At 39.2% G+C, this 15,402-nt stretch overlaps 1 protein-coding gene across 1 annotated transcript in view; it reads left to right on the plus strand.

Moving 5' to 3' along the window:
- The window catches only part of ptprfa (protein tyrosine phosphatase receptor type Fa), a 223,900-nt gene that overhangs the window by 160,230 nt on the left and 48,268 nt on the right, over nucleotides 1-15,402 (plus strand). The window contains 3 exon segments of the mRNA XM_042512701.1: nucleotides 2,270-2,351; nucleotides 5,136-5,339; nucleotides 14,093-14,256. Coding sequence (XP_042368635.1) covers nucleotides 2,270-2,351; nucleotides 5,136-5,339; nucleotides 14,093-14,256 — 450 coding nt within the window.

Here is a 15,402-nt window from a genome sequence, read left to right on the forward strand (position 1 = left end):
TGCAATTCGACAATTTTTACAATACAGCATCATTGAGGTGCAAAGGCTTTTTGACACCATTCTGTGCTCAGTTCTTGTAATTCTTCCTTCATGTTTAAAAGGTTCTTCCACTGTTTGATGTCCTGCCCTGATGAATATAGCCACAAGCAACGATTCAGGGGTTCAAGCCAGCATAGACATTTAAAACTTCAAGTCTGGATAGGATAAAGAGACCTTTACAGTTCATGGCACCTGCATTACAGATAACTACACTATGACAATCACACATCCATTTATGTCCAAATCTCAGACTGACCAAACTCTTCTTTGGCAACATACACTTCCCATTGGTTAGTTGGAGAAACAATATGGAAACATGCTTCAATGGCTTAGTTAAAAACATACATTGATTTTGATGATGTTTGGGCAAACCGTTGTTGATTTATGGACAAATTTTGCAGAAGGTCAATGCACTTGTTTGGAACTGGTAGTGTCCCCTTTTGAGCAATTTCAAAATAATTTAACACATGAGGTTCAACATTATTATTCAACATATCCTGCAAGTTTTGTAATGATTGGAAAAACCTTTTCTGTTTTACACTCTGAATTCTGTTTGGCTGTACCCATTTTTTAAATTTTTTTCTTTGTATTTGTGACACCCCATTCTGTTAAATTTGATAAACTTTCAATATTTTAGGGATATGTTGCAAGTAATTATGTAGACATTGCTTGCCATTTTTGTGAGGCTCGGCTTTAAGGTCATGGACTTGGGTCTATTTATCTGCTGAGTCATGCCCCTTCTAAAGTTTAATGGTCAATATCTTCAAAATGCAATGAGATATAAACAAGCCTTTGATAACTTTTGATAAGCATGGTCTAATGATGATGATCTACACAAAAGATGTGTTACATATTGCACCCACAGTTTTGTTAGCGATGTCGAAATGTCTCTCAAAAAATTTAAAATGGTGGAAAATCTAGGCAGGCGGACATTAGTGGTTCTTGTGTGGCTTTTTTTTTATAGCTTATTGAGCTGGATTTGTTTGTTGAATTTAAAGTCAATCTAACCTTCAGAGTAGGAGTTGTAGCTGTTCAAAGTTAACCTTTTATCAAAGCGTGCCCATCTAACCGATTGGGGTCATATTTCTTGGGCAGAATTTGTGCAGAGTGTCATAGTTCAAGTCAATCCAATTTACAGTGTGAGGGACATGGCCTTTTTCAACATGTAATTCGGGGGTTTTAATTATAGCATCCCCATCTAGCCAAATGGCGTCATGTTTGTTCAGCACCATATACACACAACTTCCAATCATTAGTTTCAGTCCTTTGGGCTTAAACCACTAATAATTCCTTGCATTTAACTAAGGCTCTCACACACTACTTTCAGTGTTTAGGCTCTAATAATTCCTTCAATTTCAATAGGGTCCTTGCACCAGTCAGGACTTGGACCCCAACAATAATAAACATAATGATTTTTAATGGGGTCCTTGCACTGGTTTAGGTGATGGGACCCTAATAAAAATCATATTAATTCTTACATTACAATCAGGTCCAAACACCTTTCAGTGCCCCTTTAACATTAAAAACAATATAACCTGTGGGGCTAATTGTAGACATACAAAGAAGTACACAGACAAAGTTTTTTGTGTGTTAATGACTCTGACACAAACTCGTCTGGTTTATTTACTTCTTGTCCTGTTCATAACCTGCCAGTTATCAGTTTCAAAAGCAAACAGAACATTCAGTCCCACAACACAACATAATTACAGCCTGAAACCACATGACCATACTGACATTGACCCCCAGTGCCTCCTGAGCTCTCTCATGACACAAGAAATCAATTAATAAAAGGTTTGACCTTTAAAACCACAATTGATCAGCAAAGACAATCCCAATGCAAAGCCTGCAATTATGTTAGAGTATTTTTTTATTATTGCCAGGTTCAGTCATTAAGATAAGCACAGCAAAGTCTTTGGACATTGTGTTTCAAGTGTTTGCTTCTCTGAAGAAATTGCACACAAGTAGGCTGTAAAAAGACAAGTGGGGCTAATGTAAAAACAAAACACGACAACTGACTCCATGTATGATCTTTTACTAGTGGCAGGGCAAACCTATTCAATCTGTGTTTACTAGAAGAGGCATGAGTGTAAAAAGTATAAAAACATATAAATAAGTCCTTCAAGCACCACCAAAACATAAGCAATAGATGACTGAAATGAAACAGTCACATTAAAGCTCTGTTTTTTGTGGCATATCCATGTAACGCAGTTGTGTTGCTGTTGTGATACAGGTGGTACTACATAGTGGTTGTCCCCGAGACCCCGGTTTCTCTGAGAAGATGGGAGAACCCTGAAGAAATAGACATACATGAGGTATGTAGGCCTGTAGTGGTTATGGTTATAGGGACCTGTTTTTTTTTTTTTTTTTTTTTTACTATGTTGTGTAGTTCTCTGCCCTTCAACTTCAGCATAAAATATCTCAAGAACACCTTGAGAGAGTTTCTTCAAATTTAGCACAAACGTTCACTTGGACTCAGGGATGAACTGATTAGATTTTAGTAGTCACAGGCCAAAGGTCAAAGTCATTGTGATCTTGTCTGTCTCATTTGTTTTTCCTTAGTCCGAGGGTTTAAAGACACTCTGACGCAAATTGTGATTTGTGATAATGGGCTTTATAAATAAAATTGAAACTGAACTGAATTCTTTTTAAACGTGATATCTCAACAATGCCTTGAGGAATTTTTTTGAATTTGACACAAACATTCAGTTGGGTTTAGTGATGAACTGATGAGATTTTGGTGGTCAAGGGTCCCTGTGACCTTGCATCCATCTCATTCCCTAAATACAATATCTCAAGAAGGCCTTGGGAGGATTTCCTTAAATTTGGCATAAATATCTACTTGGACTCAAGAATGAAATGATTTGAATGAATGTCAGATAGGATATAAAAATTGAAGTAATGACATTTTATATGCAAAAGGTCAAAGGTCAACTTCATTGTGACATCATAATATTTTGCAAAAACATTTTTCTGGCCATTACTCAACATCATATCTCAGGAACAGAAAGGAAGGAATTTGGTCAGATACTGAATTGGTGACTGATTTGTAAACTGTGCTGATTGTAGAGATCTTCTGTGCTGCGGGGGGAAGATGTGTGTGAAGCATCCATGTTTTCACAGAAATGGATGTAAACTGTAAGAGGAAGTTGACTGGTACATGGAGGAAAACAAACACATGGCGGTAATTCTAGCTCTGTCATGAATCTGCAAAAAAAGCTTTCCCAGCAAATAACATGAACCATTTCTTCAGTATAATAAACAAACCAGAAGAAAATCTATGTTGTTTTTGTACCTTTTTCCCAGAAGGCAAAATCTGATGTCTCTCCACTTTGGTGGCTAAATCAGACCGCTTGTCTTTATAAAATGGCTTTGTTTTAGAAGTCAAGACACTGGGTTGCAAATGCTGTCTTTGTGTGACTGAAGCTTCTCTACCAAATACAAAGACAACTTATTCTACATCTCAGTGTCACCTTAAACATTGATGAGTGGCAGCTGGCTTTGGCTCTAAAACGATACAAAGTGGATACAGTAAGCAGTTGATGGGGTAAGATGTCTGTCACACACACAGAGACACACATACTTTGAAAGAATAAAAACATCCCAGCTTCTGTGATGAAGCTCCGAGTGGCTGTGCTCTCTCTGAAGATCACAACCGATCATCAAACTCTATAAATTAATCCTGTCGAATCATAGGGTCTCTGATATTCTCAAGCATGCACTATAATACTCAATACTTAGCAAACCTACTATCAGCTACATAGCAACAAATATTTGTACACTGGAAAAACACACTTTGGTAACAGGATGCACTTTTAAAAAACCTCAACTGTTACAGAAAATTATTTTTGAAAAAGTATTTTAGAAATGATGACATGATAGGTTTAAAACCAGAGATTTGGAATTGAACTACAATGAGGACCTGCTTTATAGTTCAGTCAATACAGTGACGTATCTGAGAAAGGAGTTGATCCCCATTTAAATCAAAAGGACTCTAAAGGTCTATGGATGTCAACAGTAGATGGTGGGCTAATTTGTCTTTCTTTTCTTTTTTTTTCTTTTCTTGTTGTATGTTTTGTTATACATGGCATATTAACCTGGATAAACTGGTGATTTGTTTACAACTTGTCTGACCACAAGTCTCTTGATCCGATTGACTGTGTTGTACTATGATGCTGGGTTTCCAGATCTCAAAGTCCCCTAATCCTAACTGATAATGATGATGGAGAAAACTACAAAAATAACACCTAAGTTGTAATAAACTGTAATTATTATTTGAGGAATACACTTGTTCTCCTTCTTTCTGAAAGTAAGATAAAAACATGAATATCAGTTAAATGTGTGTGTGCTACACACAGAGCTGAAGTCAGGACATGGATAAATGGCTAAGCATACTGACTGGAGGTTCAAACATACATCTAGCATCATCTCTAAAACTCACTGATAAACACACTGTCAATGTAAATATGATTCATTTACCACCAGAAAAGTGAAAGTGGCAGGTGCGGTTTTAGACTCCACCCTCACACTTAATCCAAGGACATGCCATCGATATCACTTTCTGGTTTCATTCTCGGACAGGACTTTAAGTTGAAAAGGTTTGAGTTTATAACTTGATAATTTATTTACTATAAAAACATTTTGTTATGCCTAACAAAGTAGTGTTGGTTATCAGAACCTGAAGGGGAGTTTGTTGAGCAGGTGTTAGCACCACACTTTCTAAGGATCTCTTTGGAGTGCAGTGACAAAGAAAATATCAGGGAAGGACCTGTTTGTTTGTTTGTTTGTTTGTTTGTTTGTTTGTTGAAGAACTGTCAAACTCGACTTGTGAAGGATCAAGAATTTAAATCGACTCAGAAATAACACTGACATAATTTGGATAGGATTTGTTCAACAAATGTCACTTGGGAAGAGGAAAAAAACATAAATTAGATCAAAATCACTGAAATAACATGGGAAGAACCTTTTACTGTCCTCTGTTCTCCAGTAAAAGAAGACACAAGGGAAAAAAAAAAAATCTTCTACAGAGATAATCTTTATGTTATGTTGTGTTATATTATGCTCGATCCAAAGTGGCCTGTGTTTCATCTGTCTGGCAGCTCTTGGAGGCCAGTGCTAACAGCAGTCTGCAGAGAAAGAACCAGGACTTCCTGCAACCCTACATCACTGCCAAGCTGGACGCTTTGCCTGAGATCTTCACTATGGGTGATGAGAAGAAATACAACGGCTTCTACAACAAACCTCTGCTTGGCCAGCAGCCGTACCGCTGCTTTGTTCTGGCTGAATTGACGGGCCACGAGTCTGTAAGTGACCTCTATGCATGCATGTCAGTGAGCATGTTTGGCATATATTTTACAGGTTGATCTCAGTGTGTTGGGCTCTGCTATTGTAACCGTATGTTTTACGACAACAGCAACCCTTCCACACTAAGAGTGTATGCACAGTGATGGATGAATAACTTCAAAGCCTTATATGAGTTGAAGTACAGATATCTTCTCAGAAAATTACTTTGGTAGAAGTTAAACTTGTCTATTAGAATATAACTTTGAACTTGAAAAAAGCACAAGTAAATGCGAATGATTAAAAAAAAAGTAAGGGGTAAGAGTTGTATTCTTCATACACTACCTTCAAAATGGAGTGTACATCAAATCTGATAAAAAGAAGGTCTTTTTCACAACTTAAAGGATTTAAAGAACAGAAACTATTTTTTCCTTACCTCCCTTTCCTCCATTTGTCCGTCTGTCCCTTCCTTCCCAAGCCCCCAGGAAGTGCGCCACCATCTGAAGCAAAATTTACATAGTGGCCGAAAGTAGAACTACAGCGTCACGTGATGCACACTGGCCCAGAAAGACTTTTCCCCATTTGTTAACATTGGGAAAGAGATCTCCTTAAATCACAGGATATTTTTTTTTGAGACATGTTGACTTTTCAGAATGCATTTTTTTCATAGCCATTATTAAAAACATTAAGTCCTAAAGATGTAAAATGTGTTATTTTACGAATCAAGATTTGGAATTCGGACATTTCTACAGACATAAAATGAATGCGCATCGGACCTGCGGGACTCTACCGCGTGAACGCGCATGTAACTCTAAGAGCTTCTGACACAGCACAGGCTTCGTACCGGCCGTAGTAATGGATATTTTTGCTATAAATCAGAAATCACAAATCAGTTTTTAATCACAATTCATAATTTTTACCAGTTTACAAAACATCCATACGCTGCTGGCTGTAAAGCCTGTAATATGGACGTCTTACCGTGTCTGTATCAGAGACTGTATATACAGTATACGGTCTGTATTCAAACTAATGGTTATTAATGAGCAGCGCAGAGCACTTGTGACAGTTACTAAAAGGTACAAAACGTAGTATTTTTAAAAGTTGAGCTGTGTGATAAAACACAGGGCAATATTACAAGCATCACCTTTTATTACCTTTTTATGGGCACGACACATTCTGATTCTGTTAATTTGATTTCTCCGGTCGTGATTACGATTTGATTCCCTGATGAGTTGTATGTATATATGTGTGTGTATGTGTGTGTGTGTAGAGGGAGAGAGGGATAAATATACATTTATCTGATAATCACGTCAATATTAAAACCGACAGCGCTGTCCTTATACCGCCGATTAGCTGCTGTTGCTAATAAACTAAGCTACTACGAGAGGAATGCTCGTGCACCGGCGCTGTTCGCTTCGAGCACTCGGGTCATCTGTGTGAGCGAGCCAGTGAGTCGAAATCAATGCTCGGGTACACTCGGCCGCGTTCGGCTGTCGTTAATCACTTCCACGCATGCTCTATGGGCCAGTAGATCCGGGCATTTTGCACTTTTCTAAACCCGGAAAAAGAGTTTTCTCTGCTTCATGCGCCACTGAGCAACTCTCATAGGAATGTATTAGCCCCCACAGCTGTATCCAGACTTCCTTATAATACATCCATGTTCCTTCCTCCTAACTTTTCTATTTTGTCATAAGTAACTAAAATGCTAAGGGGAAATGTAGTGGAGTTTTAAACTTGACAGAAATATTAAAAACTCAAGTAAAATGCAGATACTCCCCAAAAATACATAAGTACTGTGACAAAGTATTAATATTTTGTTATTTCATCACTGTATGGATATGTACAGTACAGTACCTTGTGCAGTGCATTTTTGACCATCACAAGACCCTTTGGCCAGTTGCTATGACATCACAAGGCAATCATGAGAGCCAGTGTTTAACTGAGTAGGTGGATGTAGCAAAAACCACAGTCCACTGTTTATTTTCAACTTGCTTACCCATACATCCATCCATCCATCCATCCATCTATTTTCTTCCTCTTATTCGGGGTCGGGGCACGGGGGCAGCAGCCTAAGAAGGGAAGTCCAGACTTTCCTACCCCCGGCCGCTTTATCCAGCTCTTCCCGAGGGATCCCGAGGAGTTCCCAGGCCTGCTCAGAGACATAGTCTCTCCAGCGTGTCCTGGGTCTTCCCCGGAGCCTCCTACCAGTGGAACGTGCCCTGAACACCTCACCAGGGAGGCGTCCTGGAGGCATCCTAATTAGATGCCCAAGCCACCTCATCTGGCTCTTCTCAACGCAGAGGAGCAGCGGCTCTACTCCGAGCTCCTCCTGGATGACCGAGCTTCTCACCCTATCTCTAAGGGAGAGCCCAGCCACCCTACGGAGGAAGCTCATTTCGGCCACTTGTACCCGCGATCTTGTTCTTTCGGTCACTACCCAAAGCTCGTGACCATAGGTGAGAGTAGGAACAAAGATCGACCGGTAAATCGAGAGCTTTGCCTTTCGGCTCAGCTCCCTCTTCACCACGACACACCGGTGCAGAGTCCGCATTACTGCAGACGCTGCCTGTCGATCTCCCGCTCCATCCCACTCAGCTTTTTTTGTGCCAGCTTTTCTGGCCATTTTGAGTCGTCTTTCAAGACCCACAGAATATTTTGTACAAAGACTCCGAAAACAAAGAATAGCTCAAATGAAAGAAGAAACTTTTTTTTTTCGTCATGGAAAAAAACGTTTGTTTACACCTTGTTCCATTTTTGATTAATCTCTATTCAAGTTGAATAGAGGCTAGTTTCATCAAAAAGACCACTTTTTTTCTAGAAAGCTAAGAAAAATGATTTTTTGTGAAAGGGAGTCTGTCAACCAAAACAGTGATTTGAATGTTATAATTTTGCCTTCAGTGACATAAAAGACATCTGAAAATTGTATTACAAATGTTTTTTTATTGTAAAATAAATATGCAAAGTACAGCACAATGCAAAAAATCATGGCCCCAGTTCAGAGAGAGAAAACCCACAAAATAAAACCGGAGTCCTATTCCATTATTCCTACCTGCAGTATTCGGGTGACCGGGCCTGCTTTTAACACTCTAATTTTTTCGAAGTAAACGCTTCGGACCCCGCGGGACACTCAGTCAAGAGTGTGCCGACATTGAATTGATGTAGCTTTGTTGCTGTAGTTTCGAATCACAGATTGCTCTGCTCTCTGATCCCAGCTACTCCACTTCATGCTTTGATCTACTGTATTTTGTACTACAACTACGAATCCCAGCAGCTCCAAAATTACACACAGGGAGCGTGAGAGCGCCCCTCTTGTGCCAGCCGTCGAAAACACACTTCGACATATACCTATATACGTCAATGGGACTCAAGCGCTGGCTTTTGAATGACGTATAAATACATAAGTGGCACTAAATGAGTTAATATGTAAGCCTACTTATTCTACCTTTAGCAGAGGGGGAAGTCTACACTCGAATATATTACCGAACTACTGATGCAGCTTTAAAGCATCTACAATATTTGATGTCACTGTTCACACTCCACAGCACAATCAACCAAGCAAAAACGCAGTGCTCAAACTCAATGTAAACATGGAACTCCACATCAGTTTGGTCCACTGAAAAGTTCAGACCATCTTCAAGAACAACACCAGGGAAGAGAAAACCAACAGTACTTTGTCAAATTCTACTTTAAAAAGCAAGAATAAAGAATAATATAAAGCTGCAGATGGCTGGAATTGATGTAAGCAGTCTGGTCTGTCATTTGCAGTAAGGATAGGTTCTACATTTTTTATTTTTTATTTGTATTACATCAGATGTCACACAGGTCTCTGTCAAGAATGCAGTCAACCACATCATGTAAAATACTACTGTAATATTAATAAAAATAACCTCACAGCAGTTTACAACAGATCTATGACAGCAGCCATGTGGGAAAGACGAGCTCCTCAAACTGCAGACAGCTGACTAAAATGTCTGACCTGCCAGAAATCTGCCAAAGATCATCCAACAGCTGGGTCCGTGGTTATCTTCTTTCATGACTGCCCTTAAACTGAATGTCAAACAACAGCTGATCTTGCAGAAATCCTGATTCTGAAATTTAGGGATGACCATTTCATGGTTAAAATTTTGCTTGATTCATGCAGCCTATCTTTAAAACATCCTGTTGATACATATTGATAAGATACAGGGAATAAAGTTACGGCCTACGGACCAAATCTGGCCCCCAATAGGCATGCCTGGTTGACCCTCAGCATTTTCTAACAGACAATAAAATAAAGTGATTCACACAAATATTTTTGTATGATTGGTACATGTAAGGTGCCAGAGTGCATAAACAGCATTAAAATAGAGCTTGTTCATCCAAAGATTGCTAGAGGAGGATCCCTTGCACCCCTTGACAGAAATCCTAGATAAGCCCCAAATGTCCTAAAATCCTAGAATCATCCTAAAATTCTAGAAATATCCTTAAGTCCTTGAAATGTCCTAAAATCCTTGAAATGCCCTAAAATCCTGAAACGTCCTAAAATCCTTGAAATGTCCTAAAATCAGTGAAAATTTTCTTTAAATCAAAGAATTGCCATAAAATCCTAGAAATGTCCTAAACTGTCTTAAAATCCTAGAAACATTTAAGAATTCTAGATATGTCCTAAAATCCTAGAAACATTTAAAAATCCTAAACATGTCCTAAAATCCTTAAATATGTGCAAAAATCCTAGAAATGTCCTAAAATCTGAGCAATGTCCTAAAATCCTAGAAACGTCCGAAAACCCTAAAAGAAATTGCAAATAATCCTAGAAATGCCTGAAAATCCTTGAAATTTCATAATATCCAAGAAATGCCCTAAAATTCTATAAAAGTCCTTAAAAGCTAGAAACATTTATGGGGCTGCTGCAACTGGCCCCCGGCCTCATGTCATTTTGCAAAAGAGGCCCCCAAGCAAAGCAAGTTGAGTCTCACTGGAGTAGGTACAATAACACACTTATTTGATACAATGCACTAGCATTGCAGTGAATGCAACCTCTGTGAAACCTGTATTTAATGATTGTGAAACTTGCAATTTACTTTTAGAGAGTTCTTTGGTTCAGCTCTGCGGTGAGGCCTCAGTCTATGTTGTTGTTGTACTGAGTTGCATTATATATGAAGGTGTTCTTGTTATTTTCTCCACGCTACATAATGTTTTGGTGTCCTTGATCAATGGCACCTTGGCAGACCCAAGCTCTGGTAGTAATACAAATGGATTCCCAGAGGCATCTGACCAACCTTACACATATTTTATTAAAGTCATGTACTCCCTTTGCATTCTTATAGCAGTTGAACTGGCCCCAGATAGCTATTAACATGTGAGAGAGAAGCAAAGTTGAGTATTAGAGTGGATTAAGCTGTAAGTTACAGTCTGCCTTGTGTGCAGCAATGCAGTGTCAGGAAAAGTTCACCAACACCAAGGCTGTGCTTGACACCTCTCACCCTTTATCATAAAACTACACCAGAGGACCAGGGAATGACTGAGGCAGCATGGGTGGGTTTTAATAAGTGGATCTATTGCTGTTTTGTACATATTTGTGGCTTTTTCATCAGGTGATTAGTTCTCATAAAACCATATAAAACTTTCATGCTAGTACTTAGAACTGCAGCCTGCGTCCCATATATTTGCAGGGCCTTGCATTGCTGAATAAACAGGGCAGATGAGGGACACTGCTGTCATTCACAGGCACTGCTTCCAGAGCACACCATCTTCAGTCTGTCCCTAAGGGCCGAAGCACAAACGTGCAGGGGCCAACAGTCCTTGACACTGACAATGTGAGGAAGCTATGTTTTATTTATTTAAGAGAGCATGAGCACAGACTGCAGGCGGTGGTGAGGACCTTATGAGAATTACTCAGATTATTATATGCATTTGGGGGGTGTAGGGATGCTTGAAAACTCTTGATAGTGCCCCCCAACTCAAGCCCTCACCTTTAAATTTGACTTTGATGAATGAAATTGCTTAGATGAATGGAATTTGGTCAGACAGTAGTCAGCCATTTTGAATTTACTGTGCATTCTTTTATTAATCCCAGGGGCTGTAATTTAACAAACTCCCTCACCGTTTTTTGACACACACATTTGTGGTATTTGTGGCACCGTCTATGAGTTGGGCTCAGAGCTCTTTAGTGCCTATTTCCTAACATTTCCTGAAGGTATCTACCCAGATTTATGTAGACTGGACAAATCTTTACTGAGGTAGAGACAATTTACTGCTGCTCACAAGGCCGTGTCCAAATTGTGGTATTGATAGAGAATCAAGAAAGGTTCATTTATTGAAAAAATTGGGGAGTTATTTGTGAGCTGCACTTCATAAGCGAGGGAACTACAGGAAAATTGCAGGAAATTGTCATCCAAATTTCTCTGAACCTTTAAAATTCAGTGCTAGCAGAGGTACATTTATTAAAGTAAACATCCATCCAAATGTCTTAGATGTATGGTGTGTTTAGATTTTAAAGAGTTTGAAAAAAGCTATGGCATGTTAGAATACATTTGTTTCATCTCAGCATTTGTCCATTCTGGGAGAGGGTTGCTCCTCATTTGCTCTTCCTGATGTTTCATTTTTCCTAGTTTCTCCTTATCTGCTGTGAGGGTCCAAGGGCAGAGTGATGTCATAATTTGTAAAGTCCTCTGAGGAAAAGTGTGACATGTGATAATGGCCTTTTTAAATAAAACTGAACTGAACATGACAGATGTTCAATAAATCCAGCCACAGAGGTCATCTATAATTCATCTGTAGCTGTTACAAGCCCCTACAGTGCATGATAGAGTGAAGTGTGTGAGAGAATTTGTTTAAATTAATGTATCAATAAGGAAGCGAGGCTGGTCATGGGGTGACATTATTTAAACAAGCAGCAGTCTTAACTGTGTTTCCAGCTTTCACCCAGAGGAGCTGCAGCCAGATTTGGAGCTGCTGCAGCCTTATTGAGCCAGGGCCCTGTCAGCCTTTAAGAAGTATTTATAGTCTCATTCACTAACATAGTCCAAATGCAGCACGTCTCACAGAACACGAAGTGACAAGAATTTCCCCTGCAAATTGATCCATGTATACACTGCCAGTATTTATCTGACTCACAGATCTGCACTGTAATTCACTCATCATGGTGGAAAGATTTTTCATGGACGAGGATTGTTTTCTTTGATGGTCAATGATGCAATGATATTTTTCTTATCTTCTAATGATTGATGCTCTATCACTGCATCAAGTTTGAGAAAATGACTGAAATTACACCACTTGAGAATACACATTAATAGCAGAAAGTCTTCATTACATACTGTGGTGTGGAGTTTTAAAGATGTCTAACAAACTGGTTATGATGGTTAAATCACGGGAAATGTAGAATCCAGCCGTTTGAAAGTTTGAACCATACTACTGGGGACTAAAAGTCAGAATGTCTGAGGTTCATTTTTAACCATTATTTTGCTGAGTCCTCTAACTTAAAGGATGTGAAATATTACTGTAGTTCTCTTTGAGCAACAACAGATGGTAGCAAAAGGGATGTGCGGTGTGTTTCTACTCTTCAGGTTAATGAAACATGTTAATAATTGATATTAGGATAGGAACAGACAGTTCACAATTATGCTTATTTTGTGTTGATTAGTGACTAAAATTGAATATAAACAGAAACTTTTATTGTTTGTAAGAAAACTCCACCGGACACCTTAAATCATACCCTTGGTTGTTGGAACATTTTTTAAATACTAACTTAAACAAAGCGTAATTACTTAAAAAGACAATGTTCTTCACTGGAGATGCACTTTAAACTTCAGTGAGCTGTAATATGTGCAGCACCATCACCCTCCTCTGACACTGAAGCCGTGATTTGGGCTGAACTGTGTCAAGTCAAGTCAATTTTATTCATAAAGTGCATTATCACAAATCACAGTTTGCCTCAGAGGGCTTTACAGCATACAACATCCCTCTGCCCTTAGACCCTCACACTGAAAAAGGAAAAACTCCCCCCAAAAAACCCTGTAAGGGGGGCAAAAAAAAAGTTGAGGAAGAGTGACTGAGGAGGGATCCCTCTTCCAGGATGGACAGATGTGCAATAGATGTTGTAAATAATCCAATTGCAGTAATGATATAAAGGAAAGAGAAAGAGAGTGAGAGAAAAAGAGAGAGGGGGAGAGATGCACAGCAATGATGGCAACAATAACATATCATATAACAATAGTGATAGACATAAAATTAATAAATGCAATACATGATAGCATAAGATGTCAAAAGACAACAATCAAGCAACCACCAGTGGGAATCATGCTTTTCCCCTCACATGAGCCTCTGGGGTGCCATTAATAAAGATAGTCCATCCATCCATTCATCCATCCATCCATTTTCATCCCCTTATTCCGGGCTGGGTCTCAGGGGCAGCATGCTAAGCAAAGCACTCAAGACGTCCATCTCCCCAGCAAAACTTTAAAGGTACAAGGTAGATTTATTTGTCATTTTTCTTAAACGTGGTTAAATTCAAATCTAACCTGGACACCTCCATGATCTGTCATGGACACCCAGAGAGAAAGAAACATCACATTGTCAACACAGTAGATGGCCTACAGAAAACCCGAGAGTTGGCAGGTTAAAGAGTAACCAAACCTCCAAATCATTTCCCAAAGTGACAACGTGTGAGATTATCACATTGTCTGTCAGCTTGGCAATGTTAATTTAAAATGCACAACCTCATGAAGCACATTTCAGTGACAGTTGCAGCTCTATGTTCTGATGAACTGACCCTGGACTATCCTCTGCTTACTTGCAGCAAATGACTTTTGCAGCCAGCCCGTTCTCTGATTCTATCATGGTGAAGCTCCACAGTGGGATGACACGACAAGCTGAGGACCCAGAGATGCTGTGGGTGATGGGTCCAGTTCTGGCAGTTATCCTCATCATCATCATAGTCATTGCCATTCTACTCTTTAAGAGGTGAGTCTGACACAAAACAGCTGAGAGCTTTTAAAAACAAAGCCCTCCTTTCACGTCCCGCAGAAGTCAGGAGTCAGGGAAGCAACATAAGGCAGTGTGTTCGGTTGTTCATTGCCATTTATATCAGTGGTTAAATAAATAACATTTTCAAACTTGAAACAGGCAGACAAAATGAATCAACTGAGAAGAGATGACATGGGATAAAGGGCTGCAGACTACCCTGAATCATTGAACAGCTGAACACAAATTCAGCTATCTAATAACTAAGGTTCACAGCTATCGAGGGAGTAATTTATGAAAATATAAGGGAAACAGAACCTGCCTGTCTATCCTATAGGCTGTATAAAGATGGACGACATGACAGCTCCCCCAAAGTAAGGCTATTCAATCTCGATCACCCCCTGGTGTCTGACTGTGGTACAGGTCGTAAAGCCCAACCCTCCATGTTAGTGAATGGACAGAGGCTGAATTAAAAAGTCAAAGTAAGCAAGCAAGCAAATTTTATTTATATAACACCTTTCACAGACACCAGTCACAAATTGCTTCAGAAACACACACACACAAAAAACAAAAACAAAAAACGTCAAAATAAAACCAAGATAAAATACAAAGTGAGAGAAGGTAAAGCACAGGATTAAAACACTGTATGCCCGAATGCCTGTCTGAATAAAAAGGTTTTTAACTGTTTTTTGAAAGATTCTACAGAATCAATAGACCTCAAACTTGCTGGGAGACTGTTCAAAAGTTTTGGGGCTGCCACTTGGAAAGACCGAGCTCCCCGAGTCTTGAAATGTGTTCTGGGAACACTAAGAAGACCCAGAGAGGCAGCTCTAAGAGCTTGCTTAGTGTACAGAAAAAGGAAGTGTTTTAAATATTGTGGGGCCTGGCCATGTAAGGCTCTAAAAGTGAGCAGCAGAATTTTAAAATTAATTCTGAACTTAACAGGAAGCCAGTGAAACAAAGCTAGAACTGGAGTAATATGTGACCATTGATTTGATTGGGTAAGATGTCAGCAGCAGCATTTTAGATGGTTTGTAAATGGTGTAATGAGGCTAGAGAAAGAGAATTCCAGTAGTCTAAACGAGATGAAATAAATGCATGTATAAGCATCTCCATTTCGTTTCATTGATACTACAGACCTAAGTA

This window comes from Plectropomus leopardus, chromosome 3, assembly GCF_008729295.1.
Source record: "Plectropomus leopardus isolate mb chromosome 3, YSFRI_Pleo_2.0, whole genome shotgun sequence".
Taxonomy (NCBI): Eukaryota; Metazoa; Chordata; class Actinopteri; order Perciformes; family Serranidae; genus Plectropomus; species Plectropomus leopardus.